General features: G+C 48.6%; 2 protein-coding genes across 7 annotated transcripts; one reads left to right on the forward strand and one right to left on the reverse strand.

The window, feature by feature from the left end:
- Positions 1-1,276: 1,276 nt before the first annotated feature.
- On the forward strand, positions 1,277-3,379 carry SPRYD4 (SPRY domain containing 4). Its single transcript, XM_008530110.2, has 2 exons — positions 1,277-1,435; positions 1,779-3,379. Exons 1-2 carry the CDS (start codon positions 1,351-1,353, stop codon positions 2,315-2,317), a joined length of 624 nt encoding a protein of 207 aa, XP_008528332.1. The 5' UTR covers positions 1,277-1,350; the 3' UTR covers positions 2,318-3,379.
- GLS2 (glutaminase 2) lies at positions 3,009-16,974 on the reverse strand. 6 transcript variants are annotated; one of them, XM_070621663.1, is made up of 20 exons: positions 16,472-16,928; positions 16,232-16,328; positions 14,600-14,674; positions 11,697-11,796; positions 11,118-11,239; positions 10,383-10,512; positions 9,780-9,859; positions 9,531-9,694; positions 9,264-9,322; positions 7,978-8,010; positions 7,637-7,695; positions 7,085-7,151; positions 6,882-6,932; positions 6,514-6,690; positions 5,711-5,842; positions 5,505-5,597; positions 5,275-5,336; positions 4,499-4,575; positions 4,160-4,223; positions 3,009-4,020 (listed from the first exon to the last, which is right to left on the reverse strand). In XM_070621663.1, the coding sequence occupies exons 4-20, from the start codon at positions 11,775-11,777 to the stop codon at positions 3,864-3,866; spliced, it is 1,608 nt and encodes a 535-aa protein (XP_070477764.1). In that variant the 5' UTR covers positions 11,778-11,796; positions 14,600-14,674; positions 16,232-16,328; positions 16,472-16,928; the 3' UTR covers positions 3,009-3,863. The 6 variants fall into 6 exon arrangements, with proteins under 6 accessions (XP_070477764.1, XP_070477765.1, XP_070477763.1 ...); XM_070621664.1 differs by having other exon boundaries at positions 16,232-16,350; positions 16,472-16,697; XM_070621662.1 differs by lacking the exon at positions 14,600-14,674 and having other exon boundaries at positions 16,472-16,974.
- Between the last annotated feature and the right edge of the window lie 69 nt (positions 16,975-17,043).

Genomic DNA, 17,043 nt, shown 5'->3' on the forward strand with positions numbered 1-17,043 from the left:
GAGCAGGCTGGGGTTCCCTCACCTGCTTAACCACTGTTGCTTTTCAAGCCATAGCTATGGCTTCTGGAGGTCTCCCTCCAACACTCCCTCAACTACTACTAAATCAGAGGCCTCTCCTTTGCTTCCTGAGCTCTCTGCAAACCACTTCAATCATGACACTTAGTGCCTCATATTGCAGCTGCCAATATTCTCATCTATCTCCCCACTAGACAGTAGACCTTTGAAAGAGGGGCTGTGTTTTGTGAGAAAGAACAAGAAGGTACACAGCAGTCATATCACGTAAAGCCTTATGACCATGGAAGGGAATGTGATGCAGGCACATTGAAAGATTTAAGTAGGGGAGTGGCATGATCAGATTTGTGATTTAGGAATACCACTCTCCCTGTATTGTGGACACTGGATTAAAGGAGACAGATAGAATGGGAGACTAGCTTAGAAGCTACCACATTACCACATTAAAAGGAGAAAGCCCCAGTTGAGGCCAAGGATGACAGTGGCCTGAACTAGGACCATCTCCACAGGAAGTGTCGTTGGAACCCTAAGATAGGGGGACAATTTTTGCCTCTTAAAGACCTAAAATAGTTTTTTTTTGAGGGATAGGAAGACGGAGATAGGATATTGATATTGGGCTGGCGGGCAGAGCCTTGAGAAGTGGACAGATTGAAACATCTAAAAAGCAGGGATATGGCGCCTCAAGCAGATCAAAATGTTAAGTGTAGGCCCTCCACAATCTCCTACCTTGTGCCTATTCCACTCTGAACCAAAACAGTGATACTTTTGCTTAAACTGGGAAAATCAAATATTGGGTTAAACCCTCCACTCCCAGCCTGAAAACACAAAACCAACATTTACGGTATTTATGTTATTTAGTATTTATTAAAACAACTGTGACTTAACCCAGTGGTTGCTATTTGTCAAGTTGTATTCTAGGATATTTTCTCATTTAATTTTTACTAAGGTCTGATGGCTATTTTTCCGTTTTACAAATGAGAACACTAAGGCTCAAGGAAGTCAATTGATTGGCCCAAAGTCACACAGCAGAGTAGGGTTCGAATCCAATTATTGTTTAATTCTAAAATTTATACTTTTACCATCTTGCTACATCATCTCTCTAAAGGTCCCAATTAGTTAAAAAGTGAGCAGCAGCCCCCTGTGCAGAAAAATTGAATAAAGGCGCAACCAGCAAGCGGAACCAGAACAGACCCCACTAAGATGGCGGCTCCCTGCTGGTAGCGCTCTGTACGTCATCACACTGCGCGCCTCCTATCGCGCACCACGTGGGAAGGCCGAGGGCGGGCCGGCGGCGGGGGTCTCAGGCGTGGGGCGTGGCCCGCTCATCCGTGGCGCAAGATGGCCCTGCCCTTCGTACGGTCGCTGTGCCTGTGCCGCTGGGGAGCCAAACGATTGGGGGTCGCCGCCGCGGAAGCCCGCAGAGGTAGAATATCTTCTTTCCTCTCTTTTACCTCCAAAAAGGTTTCGGTCCGTTATTCACGGAGTCTACTCGGGTCGCTTCCCTTCCCCCATCGGCCTTCGTCTTGGGATTCCAAACTTGGGACACTGTCCGGCTTCTTTAAATCCCAGGGCTTCCCCAGTCGAACTTTTCGGCTCTTTAGACTGCGCATCCTAAAGCGCCCCCACTCTCTTGCCCCCTAGACATGCTGACTCTTCCCTGTTTCCTCTGATCTCATTACTGCCAGCTTTAGATCGGAATACGTGTATATCCCTGGTTCTAGGGTTCTAGCCCCTGTCATCATCCTGTCTCTTTGCTCTGCCCGCAGGCATCAGTTTCAAACTGGAAGAAAAAACCGCTCACAGCAGCCTGGCACTCTTCAAAGGTGACACAGGTGTCAAGTATGGCTTGGTGGGATTGGAGCCCACCAAAGTGGCCCTGAATGTGGAGCGCTTCCGGGAGTGGGCAGTGGTGCTGGCAGACACAGCGGTCACCAGTGGCAGGCACTACTGGGAGGTGACAGTGAAACGCTCCCAGCAGTTCCGGATAGGAGTGGCAGATGTGGACATGTCCCGGGACAGCTGTATTGGTGTTGACGATCGCTCCTGGGTGTTCACCTATGCCCAACGCAAGTGGCATACCATGTTGGCCAACGAGAAAGCCCCTGTTGAGGGCATCGGGCAGCCAGAGAAGGTGGGGCTGCTGTTGGAGTATGAGGCCCAGAAGTTGAGCCTGGTGGATGTGAGCCGGGTCGCTGTGGTCCACACGCTACAGACAGATTTCCGGGGTCCAGTGGTGCCTGCCTTTGCCCTGTGGGATGGAGAGCTGCTGACCCACTCAGGGCTTCAAGTGCCTGAGGGCCTCTAGTTATATCCATCAATGGAGTCCCTAATCATGCTCTTGGCCAGCCTCCTGCTGAAAGTGTCTGAATCCTTTTAATTCTGCCCCAAGCAGCCTCTAGCTCCCACTATTCAGTGTCTGGTCCTCTGTGCAATTCTTAGTCATCTTCCTCTCTCCTCCCCTGCGAAAGCTAGACATGCAGCCACCCTCTCCCCTCCCCCAAACTACCGCCCATTTCCGTGGCTACCAGGAATGCACTTTCCCTGATTGCCTCCCTGTGCCCAGGCCTTTCTCAGACTGTGTTCAGTCGTTGGGTCTTGGCTTTTAGCTTTGTTCGCATTTATTCATCACTGTGATACCTCTCCCTCTCTTTGCCTACATGTAACTTCTGTTTGTTGGGGCTCTACTGAATCTCTCCAGAGTAAATGCTTTCTACCTCTGGCTGGAGGAGTGGTGCAGTCAACGCTTGGCCCTTTCTCTACAGCACATAGAGTCTGGGCTCTGGCTCCCTCAGGAAGTGCTTTACTGACAGTGTCAGACTGAGGACAGAGCCCTCCTTCCCCAGTACCTCAATGCCACAGACTCTCAGCTCCACACAGCTGTAGCTATCCCCTCCCTGAGTCCATCCGCCTTAATCTGCACACCTCTGACACAGTCGATCCATAATCATTGGGCCAGTTACAACCATGACCAAAGGGGAAGAGACACTTGGGGCATATTGAGGGGATTAGTGTTAGAAACTTTATTCTTAAGAAGTTCTATCTTCATTCTGCTACAATTGGAACTTCCAGAGGGAGGAGGGAGGCCTGAGGTCTTGCACAATCCATTTTTGGGCCTGCTCAGACCCCAGCCTTCACCCCTGCTTGGCAGCAGAATACACTTAACCTAAAGCAGTATTTGGGGTTGAGGGAAACCTGGTGGGGTGAGTATGTATGTGAAATATATATTGTTTGGGCTCTATCTGACACTGTGGTTCTATCTTATTCTACCTTTATGATGGTGATGCAGCTGGGTGCCCCTACAGGAAAAAGAGAAGGATTGGGTTTAGCAAAAATAATTTGTGTAATTAAAGTTTATTTGAGCACAAAATACCTTCTCTGTCTATAAAATTGCTGTTAGCAGTAGCAGCAGCACTTCTTGGCCAAGGGGGGCAGAACTCTCCAGACTACTAAAACCAGGTGTGTAGCTCCCTGCCTTCCTCTGTGGATATATACATGTGCATGGTGGCTAGAGCCCCTTCACCAGTGTCTCTCTCTCATGATAGTTTCTCCAGGAAGAGGAAGAGGGGACCTGGGTGAAGACCTGGGACGGTTTTGAGTGGGGCAAGCCATTATGTTGTATCTTGCAGAAGCCCACAGCCCCCATGGCTAACCCTACTGCCGGTGTCCACCGAGGCACTTCTCTCTACTCTGTCTGCCAAGGGAATGGGGTGTTGTGACTCACAGAAAGCATTGGCCTAAGTCTTGGTCCCCACTGAAGCAGTGCGGCTCTCTGTAGCATGTTTGGTGGTTATGTGTTAAGTGTGTGGCCAGCTCATGCTTTTTCTTGAGCAGGGACCGTGTGTGCCTCATGCTCACACCATGCTCTCTAAGTTCTCTTTGGACAGCGCCTCAGCTACTGCTTCAGCCTGAGTCTCAGATGGTGTGTAGGAGTCCTGGTAATCTTGAAGCAGTTTCACCACCTCCAGGTGGTTGAACTGCACAGCATCATCCAGGGGAATGTTGCCCCACCTGAGAGGAACAAAGACCATGATCAGGCATGAGGACATCGAGAGTGCACTGGTAGTATACATAACTGTGGTAGCTGGAGGGAGCGGTGGAGAAGCTGCTGCCCACCTCCCATTCCCCCTTTCAGCTCAATCCTACTCACCTGTCCTTGACAAAAGGATTCACTTTGCAAGCCTCAATCAGGAATTTAACAACTTCAGTGTGTCCTAGGAATATGGGCAGAAGGAAAATGAGAGGTACAGATACCGAACCTTTTGGTGTTAACATTAGCACAGACCCTTGGCAGCTGGAGTCTGAACCAAGAGGGGAAGGGAAAAGGCCTCTTCCCATTTTGCTCCCTGCAGCACCCAATAATGGCCTGCAAACTGAAGTGCATCTGGACAAAACTAGTTGCTGCCCCTGTAATCTTCAAGGCATATACTCTGGGTAGAAAAGAAAGGGCTTTACGCTCTGCTTCCCCTCTTACTTAACCTTCAGATACCTTCAGCTGCAGCAACATGCAGGGCTGTGCGGGAGTCATAGTCTTTCTGTTCCATGTCCATGGCTGATAAGGCAAACCTGAGGGCAGTGGAAGCAGCTGGAGTTACCCACATCAGCCTAGAATCACTAGTGTCCTTTCTGAAGGGTCAGACTGGAAGGGTTCCAGAAAAAATAAAACAGAGCTATGCCAAGATCTGTAGACCCTGCACAGTCTCTGTTCTCTACCCAGATAAGACTATTTTCCCCATGTCAGAGAGATGGGAGTGTGACAGTTCCAGAAACATCTCTGCCTACTCAGTACATATTTGTTGATGTTGGTGATCTACTTGAGGCAGGGTCCTTACCTACCTCCTAGAACTCTGTTCTTTTTTTTTTTGAGGAAGATCAGCCCTGAGCTAACATCCGTGCCCATCTTTCCTCCACTTTCTATGTGGGACGCCTACCACAGCATGGCTTGCCAAGCGGTGCCATGTCCACACCTGGGATCCGAACTGGCGAACCCCGGGTTGCTGAAGTGAAACGTGTGCACTTAACCGCTTTGCCACCGGGCTGGCCCCCTAGAGCTCTGTTCTTAAGACCCAGTTTAATCGTAACAGTGGCTACCATTAATTAAGTTCTTATCACATGGCAGGCACTGTACTTTTTAAAAAAATCTCATTTAAATCCATTCTCTCTGACTCTGAAGCTGAAGCACTTAACTGTCTTGCTATGTTGATTCCTAATGAGATCTCTGACCAGGAGTCCTTCATTGTGTTTATTTGGTCACAGTAGAAGTACCTTCGAAGAGCTGAGACATCTCCAATATAGGCAGCAAATAACAGGTTCACCACAGTCTTGTTCTGGAAAACAAATCATACCCACCTGAGATTAACTGTGACTTTGAACCCACCCATGCCCAGCTCTGCTCTGTGACCCTCTTCATGGATGCTTAGCCAAAGGTATTGCTGAAGTGTTATGGAATGTTCTATTCTGAAATATTCTTATGAGCTACCTGGGGTTTTCCTTACCCGAACTTCTCCCCCTTCACGTCGTGGGTCTAACTTCCGAGCACAGTGTCTCAGGTTGTCATAATTGTGGAAATTGAAGAGAGACACCAACTTCTAGAATTGTAAGCCAAACAGATTGTTTACTTATTCCTTGTGCTTAGTAGGAGCTCAAAATTACTTTATTTACTCATTTAAGAATATTAAATACTATATGCAAAGTAACTCACCTGGCAGAAGCTGACGCCCCTATAGCTATTCCCCAGCTTGTCCAGTGGAGGTGACAGACACATCATTCCCATGACATTGGGTACCACCAGGAGGATGGCTCCTGACACAGCTGACTTGGCTGGCAGGCCCACCTTGGGGATAAAGATGCGCTAGAGGTGTCCCAAGTCTGGGTTAACCAGTTAATCCATCCCAGGTGACTGCATGGGCAAAGCCTCACCCATCCCAACCTTTTGGCTTGTTAGTTAGCTTCTCTTCTTACTCCTCTCCTCCCCCGACACCCCCTTAAATTCATGGCTTCAGTAAGGAAATACTTATTGAGTATCTGCTCTGTGCTTGATGCTGTGCTAGAACTAGGACAAAGTCCTTTCACCTACATTCTGGTGGTAGGAGGTAGACAATAAACAAGTAAACGTATAAATAGACAAAAATCATCACAGCTTATGATAACACAGAAGAAAAGAAGTGGGGTGCTGTGATAGAAGTGGGAGGGGCCCACCGGAGGCAGGGTGGTCAGAAGAACCTCTTTGGAAGTGCCCTCTGAACTGAGACCTGGAGGAGAAGCGCCAGCCACGTGATGGGCGGCAGAAGGGCGGTCAGAAGCTGCAACATCATGCGTTTATGTATCTGAGGGACATGGTGTGTTTGACAAACTCCCTAAGGATGCTTGGCCTGATCGCCTGGCTGGAAGTTAGTGAATGAGAGGCAGGAACAAGCTTCCACCTCTCCACCTTCCGAGACTCAGGGTGCTCTCTTCTTGGCTCCAGGCTCATGGCAGATGAATGGCAGGGCCAGAGGCACTCACATGGAAGGCAAACTGGCCCGAGAAGTCGTACATGCCGCAGGAGTGCATGAGGCTGAGGGTGTTGCGCACTGCTTCAGCGCTCAGCACACTCTCGCCTGTGATGGGACAGATCCCGCCATTGGCCAGGGTGGCTGCCATGACACTGCCTGATTCACAGGTCACCTCCACAGAGCACAGCTGTGGAGACAAGGCAGAGGTGAGGGTGTGGTGTGGACCTCAACACTGCTCTTGGGTGTAGAGCAATGTTCTTGGCATCCTGATCTGTCAGCAAATCCCACTGGAGAGGAGCATTTCTCTTGTGGGTCAGAGCAGGGAGGGCAGTCTGTCCTGTTCCTTGGGCCCTGTGCTGAACGGCAGTGTTGACTTACCTGGAAGTAGAGATCGAGGGCAGCCATCATGTCCACCCCCTTAGGAAAGCACTGTAAGGAAGAAGAGGGAAGAGCATTTCTCTTCAGGCCATCGGCAATCCCTGTCACACTGCCAGGATCTCAGCCAAAGTCCCCAACCCCGATTGCCCTTCCACCAGCCACAGAATTCCCAGGGACTTTCTCTGCTGGCCTCTCCCAGTTACCTTCTTTTCCTTTAGATAATAGCCGATGGCATAATTCCGATCCCCTGTTTCCTTCTCTGACTGGAATCTGAAGCAAACACCCAATTTAGTACTTGACATCTGAGGGGTGGGTGTGAGGAGAAGGGGGAAAAATACCTTCCCTGAGAGAGACAGAACTAGATCACACATGTCAGACTAAATCAGCCCCTTTATAACTTCTCACAGTAACACTGGAGGGAACTTCTGACCCTGAGCCAGCACCGGGCATGGCTTTATTGTAAAGTGTGAAAAACAAAACCCAAAAGTGTCTAACCATCTAGTCTGGAAAACTGGTGAGGTTTTTGGCTTTGAGAGGCTTGGCAAGAAAGGTCCTAGGTGCAAACCCTCACATGCCTCTCTCAGTAAGTACTAAACAGAAATGGAACAAATTCTTTTACAAAGTAAACAATTGTCAATGAAGGCGCTCAGAGGAAGCTGGGCCTGGGATTTCTTCCTCCTAAGATTCTCTCTCTCATCCCCCTCCTCCACACCGCCCCCCAACACAGTCAGCCACTCCTGCAAACAGTGCCTTACGTGGCATTGCTGAAACCCACGTATTCACTCCCAGCCATTCTGTTCAGATATTGCAACACCTAGAAGAGAACAAGGGTCACAGGAGGCACCGCATGAGTGAGGACTCCTCCTAAACACATCCTAGGCTGACAGCCTTTCTGAACTCCTCAGTCCTGATCCCAGCAGAGACTGCATGAAGCTTTCCTGTCTGAGGCCAGGAGATTCCCATACCCCTGGAAATAAGGCTTCTAGTGTGGGCTGGTGCACTGTCAAACTGGGGTTAGAGCCAGGCACTGGGGCAGCTGGAGAGGACGATGTGCCATGGAGAAAAGCAGCCAGGGCTGAGGAGCAAGGGAACTTACAAAATCAAACTTCTCTGCTTTGTTACAGTCCATCTGCAAAGAGAGAAGAGATGAGTTTTCCAAGCCTCAGAGGACAGCAGGAGAAGGTCAGAAGGACCTCGGGGAGTCAAAGTGTTAGACTGGTTTTACTGCTGGGAATGCGTAATATTTTATAATGACTTTTTTTTTTTACAACTGAGGTTTTTTGTATCCATGCATATCTAATGACCTTAAAAACCACATCATTTAGATTTTATTATCAAGTAATGAGTACAGATAACCTTACCCATCCCTGAGTCTCACCCTCCCTTCCATTCTCAATCCCAACCCCCACCCTTGACTCCCACTTTCATTTTCCTGATTCCAGTTCTGTCTCCAAGCCCCAGCCCTATTCCTGATCCCCTTCCCCATTCCATACACCCCCGGCTGGAGCCTTATGGGGTCCTTTGCCTGAATCCCAGAGCCATCTCCAAGACTGGAGTGAGTGACAGGAATGGGATGAGGGTGTATGTTGCATATATTATAATATTCAATTATATCAATTATATTGATAAATAAAGCTAAAGATTTTAGCTGAGAGCCAATAGGGCCTGCTTAGATGGGAATCGGAGGAGGCCAGCCCCAGATACAGGGTTGTAGATAGAGCTATTCCAGAGCAAGGGGAGAGCCTGAGCCTGCTCCCCCCACCCCACCCCATATTGCTTCCGGTACGTATCAACTACAGTGTCAACACCACAGGTCTCTGACACCTGAGTCCCTGGGGGAGGGTTTCTAACACCGCCCTCCCCAGGAGCGACTGTGATTGGCTCCAGAGTGTTGTTGCCCACATGCTCTCAGGGCCTTGCTCAAGCCCTGGGAGACCTACAGCTGACAGCCCAGCCTGACACCCTTGCTCAAGGCCAACTCACAGTTCCAGGTGACGTGAATAGCTGCCCTGGCCTGGCCATTCACCCTTCCTTCCATGCGTCCCTCACCCAGAAGTGGCCAATCAGTGCCTAATGGTGCTGTCCTCCCCCTGTGTCTGGCATTTGGCCGTTGGTCCTAGGCAGAGGTCAGGACCTGCTCACTTCTCTAAGGGCCAAGAAGCTCTGGGCTCCAGATTCACAGGTGGGGGCCGAGGTACAGTGCCTTTTCCTAACATCCTCAGCATAATATGTGGGTCCCTGCTGTGTCCTCACTGCCTCCTGGGGACCCTCAAAGGAATCAAGACCCCACCAGTCTTCCTGGAGAGCTGGGCAGATATGCGGGATATAGGAACAGGGGGGTTTAGAGAACAGTACCTTCCAGAAGGCTAGGGTGGCACTGACCTTGATCAGGGAGCTCACGACAATGGCACCAGCATTGACCATGGGGTTATGGGGGATTCCTGGGGAAATACAAACCACTCAGAGTCTTATCAGCCACTGAGCAAAACCTCCTTTAGAGCTGCCCACTCTGCAGGGTAGACAAGAAAGATTGCTGGGGAGGATGGAATGACAGAGCTCATCAGGAAGGGCAGAGAAACAAACAAAGCTGGTAGGATAGGGGAAAAGAAGGGGGCGTCCAGGAGTTTGGCTGAGCCCAGCAGTGCTCACCTTCCTCATTGAGGGAGAGCTTGTTGTAGCGCAGGCCGCTGGGCTCCTTGCCCACAAACTTGTGCACGTAGTCAGTGCCTAGGGTGCTTATGGAGATGGCATAGGTGAGGGGCTTCACACAGGACTGCAGGCAGAAGGGGATCTTTGTGTGGCCCACGGAGTGCCTGGAGGCAGACAGGCGCCATGAAAGGGGTCGGCCTACGTTCTGACCTATGCCCTGCCTCCCCTTCCTCTCACCCAGCATCTTACCGCTGACCATCCACCGTGCACAGGGAGACGCCCCACAGGTCTGGATTTGACTTGGCCAGCTGAGGGATGTAGGCCGCCACCTGGGCATGAGTGAGTAGAGAAAATAGAAACAGATGGAGATATGGATGTGGAGCGGGGCACAGAGCTGAGGATCAGGGTCAGGGGAATCTTTTAGATAAAAGCTAAAATTCTGTCTTCTGCAGGGCAATGGGTTCCCTCCTGCCTGTTGTTCCCAGAGACACCCAAGCCTTAAGTCCTAGAAGGCCTTATCTTTCCCATAGAGATGGCAAGAAAGCCCATGGAAAGTAAAAAGAGGAGAATTCTGGGGTCAGCTTCCCATTCTGGTTCTTAGGCTCAATTCCTTTCTAGGTTTCTTTCAAAGTTCTGTTCAATCTGTTTGCCAACTGTCCCCATAAAAACCTCAGATTCCTTCACCTGCTCTAGAAATCAAATGTATAGAAATACATAAAGCCCTTGTCCTCATTTTTAGAGGCTCTGCTTCTCATCTCTCATCCATTGGATTCCCAGCCCCCAGAAATCTCCAAGAAGCAAGGTATATCTGGCCCAGAGCCCTTGCCCCTCCCTTAGTCCCCTGGCCCTCACTTTGCCTCCAGTGAGCTCTTTGGCATCCTCAAAGATGCGATCCACATGTCCCGTGAACTCCTCAAAATCAGGAATGACAAACTTCTTTCGGAATGCCTGGGTCAGGAGCACAATGTTGCTGCTCACACACCTGGATCCCAGACACGATTGGGTTAGGGGGCTGGAGAGATGCAGATGTGACTCACTCTGGAGCCATGGAAGTTGGGAATAAAGAAAGTGTGAGTGGTCATCAGGTTTGGGACCAACAGTTGTGTGACCTTTGGCACGTTACTTTATCTTTCTGGGTCTTAAGTTTCTTTGCCTCTAAAATAATGGGTTGTAGTGATGTGGAAAGATATCCCAAGACACGGGATATGAGAAAAAAATAAATATCTGAATAATATGTATAGTAAGTCACCTTCATATTTAACAAATCCTAAATCACATACATATTTATATATATTCCTATATGTATGTAAATGCATAGGGCATTATCCTGAAGATACCTACTAATCTCTTAACAATGTTTCTAGGAAAAGGGACTGGGATTGGGGAGACAGGGGAAGGAGGACATGTATTTCTATATTGTGTGAACTTTTATAACGAATATCTGCATATTCATGTGTTACGTGTGTATTAAGTAATAAAATAAAATGAAGAGTGGAACTATCCAGTCCCCAGCATCCCTCCCTGATGTTGTAGTCTACGTCCACAGAACAGTTTTGAGAGTGGTGCCCTTATTTCTGGGACCCTCACTTTTGGAAGAGATCTCGGTCCAAGAGGCCACCACTGCTGGACTCTCGAACCATGCGGCGCATCTGGCTCATGCAGTCCCGGAGCCGAGGATCTGAGGTCTGCAGTCCGGTGGCCTTCAATGCCTTTAGGGGAAAGCAGCAGTTTAGTAAGGTCAGCTACAAGGACAGAAATCCAATCCTAATAATCTTTCCCAATGGAGAAAAACTCACTCAACCCCAACTACTACAGTAGGTGGAACAAATGGGTGTGCAGACTAAGAAAGGAGGGAATGGAGCAGCTTTGAAGGCTAATAGGGGTTTCCTACCCACCCTTTTTTTTTTTTTAACCAAGGCAGCTGGTTTCTGAACCCCTTGGGGTCAAATTCCTAAACCAAGAAGATGGGTTGAGTCAGAGGGTTTAATCTTGCCACCGTGGAGCAGGAATGGGATAGCCTCATCAGCCGAGGCATCTGCCATCATCTGCTCTTCTTCATCCTCATGAAGCAATCCATTAGCTGCCCTGCGCTTGTCCTACCCTCCTTTTCCCACTTTCCAGAGATCCTAAGGGATTAGCCTTCTGAGCAGGTAGAGAGGAACTTACAGTAGTGAACTTGTGGATAGGGATGCGCTCCTGTCCCTCGGCAATAGTGTAGAAGAGCAGATCACCCAGGCGGGACAGCATGCCACTCTCTGAGGAATCACTGTTTGGGGCAGAGCCGGGGAGGAGGACAGGAACCTGAGAAGTGCTTCCTGCTCCTCCTCTCAGAACACGGGCTTATAAGTAGGTAGGTGTCCTCACTCTGTGCCTCCTCCCTGAACCATCTGATCTAAACCTATAATTTCCAACTTTCACATCTGCCCTGAGAAGTCTTACATCTTACTCTCTAGCTTTCTTTTGTTCTTAACCTTCAGACCTTTATTTCTAGCTGCCTTCTAGAGACTTCCATTTCTAGATGTCCCACAGGCACCGCAAACTCAACATGTCCAAACCTGAGGTCATCCCACCCCGCTCCCTCTGCTCCTCGTCTTCAGTTTCCCACTGGGTTAATAGCGTTACCACTCACCCGGGGGCCAAGCTGGAAATGTGGAATCATTGGGATAATGCCCACACCTTACATCCATGTGCAGTTGGTAACCAACATTGCATGAATCTACCTCCATAATGTCTCTCCAATCCACCCTCTTTTCTTCTCTCCCCCTGTGCCAGGATGGTGTAATAGAAAGAACCAGAGCTTGCCCCTTAAAAGTTGTGTGATATCTTAATATGGAAAATAAGGTTATTTAATATTGCTGAACCTGTAAAATAAGGGTAGTAATGTCTGCTTCACATGGGTGATATGAGGCTTAATTAAAATAACATTCCATGAAAAACTGTCTTTCACAAAGCTGCTGCTCAGTAAATCATGCTTCTCTATCATCAGCCCCCTATCGTCCGTTATCTAACCGCCACTACGCTCTCTTGACTTCCAACCCATCTTCCACAACGTGCCTAGTTATCTTTCTAAAACTCAAATATCATTTTTCTACTCAAAAACCTTTGACAGCTCTCCCAAGCCTACAAAATAAGTCCTTATTTCTTGCTATGGCATTCAAGGCTCTTTAAAACCTGCCAACATTTCTTTCCTATTCTCCAGTGTGCCCCCACACTCTAGTTATGCCAGGTAAAGGGGGCTCCCCAAATGGGGCAGGCACTGTCAGGCTTCCTGGTCTTTGCTTATGCTGCAGCTTCTGCACGGAATGACCTTTTTCTCCTTCACCTGACACAGTCCTGTTCATCCTTCAAGGTCCAGATCAAATATTACTAACTCTGTAAAGGTTTCCCAAACATCCAAATTTTGCTTATGCTACTGGTATGACACCATCTTATTGACAGAAGGATCTCCCTTGCCCCACTATTAGGACTTTGTGTTTTATATATCTTTGTCTTCCTAGCCAATGCTAGGTCTAGCCAAAGTCCTAGCCCACACTGGGTCTTCAATAAGGAATTACCAAGTTACATTTCTAGGAAAGCCCTTGTTCCCCAAAGCGTCTCTCTTGCTGGCTTATAGCACCTAGAATTCCAGGTACTGAAGACTTCTTGGCCTTCAAGAATTCTCCTATTAATATGGTAACAGATTTAGAGGAATTATTTTATCAGATCATTCCAAATATGACAGCTATTTAAGACGCTTCAAAACCCTTTGATCCAACAATTTGACTTCCAGGTATTTATCTTATAGGTGTACTCACATACCTACAAAGGAACATATTAACAGTTATTCATTGCATAGTTAGTAATAGACTGGAAACAACCTACATGTGCAACAGGGAAATGGTTAGGTAAATTATGGTATAGTCATATAATGGAATATTATGCAGTGTAAAAAAAGAAATGAGGGCGTGCTTTAAGTATTGCTATGGAATGATCTCTAAGATGCAAACTAAATAAAAGAAGCAAGCGGTAGAACAGTGTTTATAGCATGGTGCTATTTATGTTTAAAAGAGAAAAAAATATGTTTGCTTTTTCAGGCACAAAACATTTCTGGAAGGCTATCTAAGAAACTGTCAAGGCTGATTTACCTCCCTCTAGGGAGATGAAGCAGGTGCTGGGCCAAGGAGTGGGAGGGATACTTCCCACTATATATCTTTAAGCCATATGACTATGTGGATATTATGTACTGATTATCATATATATGAATATGAATATATTATCTATTGAAACAATGCATTAACAAATAAAAAGCCTCTCAAGAGCTTGGCATAGACTAGGCATGTGTGTGTTCTGGGCCAGAAGGAATACCAGGAGAGGGGGCAGTTTTCCTGTTTCCAACGAAATCCAATTGTGACAATGAGGCTAGTGCCTACAGAGAGGAGAGGATCCATATGATAACAGGGGAAGGGAGGGAAAAACTACCTGAGGAATGACTCAAGTAGGATTGTATGTAGCCACACTGAGGGCAGGTCTCTGTGCCTGGAAGCTGAAGGAAGACAGGAAATAATGCCATACCACTTCCTGTAGCACAAGCTTTAAAAACGTGCACACCCTTCAACGCAGATATGATTGACCTACGATATAATGTTGAGGGAACAAAGCAAGATGAAGAACAATGTGGATAGTATGATACCATTTGTATAAAAAAAGGAGAAATAATATCAATATGTATTTGCTGATATATGCATAAAATATCTCTAGAAGGTTCTACGAGATATCGATGATGGATGTCTCTGGGGAGCAAAATTTCCTAGGAATTTGCTCTAAGAAATAATTAAACAAGTGCATAAGAATATGTTGTAAGCAAACTCAAGATTGGTTAAATAAATTATGATACCTCATAAACTGGAATCTTAAAATGGCAGCCATGAAAATAACAGTATCATACACACACACATTCAATGATATTAAGTAGCTGTTCATAAATGGAAAAGATAGTTACCAAAGAATATGAATACTATGATCCTATTTTTGTTAAATTTTATATATGTATAGGATATAGATGGGTATATGTAACAATGTTAACTGGTTACCTCTAATATTGGGATCTTTATTTTCCTCTTGATACTCTATCTTGTTTTTCTTTTATAATCAGAAATACAATAAAGCTAAATATTAAAAAACAAATAAACAATAACCTGAATAACAGGGCACTTTGCTGCCCTCCTTGCCCCCCAAACACAAGACCCCTCCTCTTCAAGGTGTCACACTCCCAGAGCTCATCTCCTCCAGTGCTCTCAACTCCTTCTGCCCAAGGGAGCGTCAGTCCCAGGCCATTCCCAAGAAGTCCCTGAGGAGCACAAGCAGCCACAGGCAGGAAGATCAAAGTTCCTAAAAACACTTCCATCACCTGACGCCACTGGATAAGGAAGTGTGTGTGGGGAACCCGGGATACCTCCTGTCTCCCATCCCACAGAAAGAGTGAGGGTGAGGGAGGTTAAGTATTTGCTTCATCTCATCACCATTTCTCCTATGATGACTATTTGGGAAAAGTTGGGGTGGAGAGTAGAACAGAAGAGCAAGGGCTTATTCTTGAAAGTTTAAATGTTTCATGTCTCCTTGAGAAGAGGCTGATGGAAAGGTATAGCATAATAATTATTATTAATAGTAAATAAGGGGCCAGCCCCGTGGCTGAGTGGTTGAGTTCGTGCACTCTGCTTTGGTGGCCCGGGGTTTCGCCAGCTCGAATCCTGGGCACCTACATGGCACAGCTCATGAGGCCATGCTGAGGCGGCAGCCAGCATGCTGCAGCTGGAAGGACCCACAACTAAAAATACACAACTATGTACCGGAGGGCCTTTGGGAGAAAAAGGAAAAATGAAGTCTTTTAAAAAATAATAATAATAAATAAATAATACCTTATTGGTCTGTTACCTGTCAGGAGAGGGACTCTAGTGGTGGTGAGGTAGTGCTGTGGGCTGTCTGGCTACTTTAACTGTGGTGTGCATGTCTTTCTGAAAGTCATCAATAGATGTCAATGACGGGGGAGATGATCCATTTCCTGTTTTGGCTATAATAGAACAGGGGCTACTTGGACAGAGTCTACGTTGGCTTCTGAGGAGGACAAAATTTCCTGCTCAGCTCCGTCTGCGTCTTGCAGAAAAGAGGCTCAGCCACAAAGCGTTCCGAGTGGTGGGGGAGAGAGGTGCAGCCTATCGGGCAGAATATGAGCCCACGGGAGGAGAACACTTTAAATCAGGGAGCCTGACTGCACAAATAAAGGCTCTGACTGCCTCTGGTTTGGGAAAACTGCGTCTTATGATTCCACCCCCACCCCCCCCCCCCCCACTACAAAGATTTTCCAAATTCAGCGACCAATTGGAAAACCACTCTTATTCTACAGATTAGGGACAGGGACCTCTGATAACGCACACAACCCAACGCATACGCAAACGACAAACGCCTGTACCTGCGCACCAATAATACTCACGCATCACACATTACACGCTGAGGATACACCAAAACACAAACACATCACACACACACACGAGTACACCAGGACTCGAGGCAAGAGGCTGTTTCATACCCACGCATCCCCTAAAATACACACGAGGACCGGGGAGGAGAGGGAGGGTAAGGATGGGCGGTGCGCACAGGGCCCTGCACTCAGACACGTGCACCAAGCAACACTCCGTGCAAATCGCCGTTCCCGGTTAAGCACGCACCTTGCACAGGCACCATCCCGAGGACCGACCAGCCCAAACGCCCTCCCGGGCGGACGGCACGTTACCGCCCGAGCGCGGCGGACCCAAAGCCCCAAATCTAAAGGAAAAGGCATCGTAGGCTAGTGAGAGAGGAGAGGGGAGACGAGGTGAGCTCCCGGGGGAAGGGGATTCGGGAGCTAGCGAGAACGACAGCGGGGATGGGAGCCAGCCTGTCCCCTGTCCCTGTCCCGCGAGCCTTACTGATCCTGGTGCTGCGGCTGGTGGCAGTGCGGCGTCTTCTTGCCCTGCGCCGCGGCCTCACTGAGGTGGTGCCGGACGCCCCCGCCAAGGAGGGGGCTCCAGCTCAGGTGACCCCAGCCTCCCCGCCAGCAGTGACTGCCCGCCCGGCTCAGCGCATTCTGCAGAGCCCTCATGGAGCGCATCCCCCCAGCGCGCAGCCCGCTCGGTCACAGCGCCCCGGGCGTCTGAGCGGTGGTTGGAGGGAGGGGCGGAGGACTCGCAGACAAGGCAGGTGGGGGGAGCCCCATGATGGAATGCGGCGCCTGGGAATGGAGGGGAGGGGCCCGGTGGGTGGGACTGGGGTAGGAGGTGGGACCGGTTCCTGTAAGGCTCGGGCCACTGCCAGGGGCACCCAATGCCCCCTAGCCAGAGGATGGGTAAGAAGTGTCACCGATAGGGGAGAAAACAGGGCGGAGGTGGTCTAGCGGGTGGTGAGAAAAGGGCAGTGTTTGGAAAGGGATGGACACTGCCCAGGCCCAATCATTATGGAAGCAAAAAACTTGGGGGCGGGGAAAAGACGAGGCTAACCCAAT

The sequence above is a fragment of the Equus przewalskii genome, chromosome 5, assembly GCF_037783145.1.
Source record: "Equus przewalskii isolate Varuska chromosome 5, EquPr2, whole genome shotgun sequence".
NCBI classification, from domain to species: domain Eukaryota; kingdom Metazoa; phylum Chordata; class Mammalia; order Perissodactyla; family Equidae; genus Equus; species Equus przewalskii.

What these genes read in the sequence shown, in the direction of transcription:
- GLS2 (XM_008530107.2), bottom strand. Translation starts at nt 16,653, where the DNA reads ATGCGCTCCATGAGGGCTCTGCAGAATGCGCTGAGCCGGGCGGGCAGT. An exon ending in CCCTCGATCTCTACTTCCAG is followed by an intron (nt 6,691 to 6,881) that starts GTAAGTCAACAC and finishes TTGTCTCCACAG; the next exon opens with CTGTGCTCTGTGGAGGTGAC. An exon ending in GGGGCGTCAGCTTCTGCCAG is followed by an intron (nt 5,598 to 5,710) that starts GTGAGTTACTTT and finishes TTACAATTCTAG; the next exon opens with AAGTTGGTGTCTCTCTTCAA.
- SPRYD4 (XM_008530110.2), top strand. Translation starts at nt 1,351, where the DNA reads ATGGCCCTGCCCTTCGTACGGTCGCTGTGCCTGTGCCGCTGGGGAGCC. An exon ending in CGCCGCGGAAGCCCGCAGAG is followed by an intron (nt 1,436 to 1,778) that starts GTAGAATATCTT and finishes CTCTGCCCGCAG; the next exon opens with GCATCAGTTTCAAACTGGAA.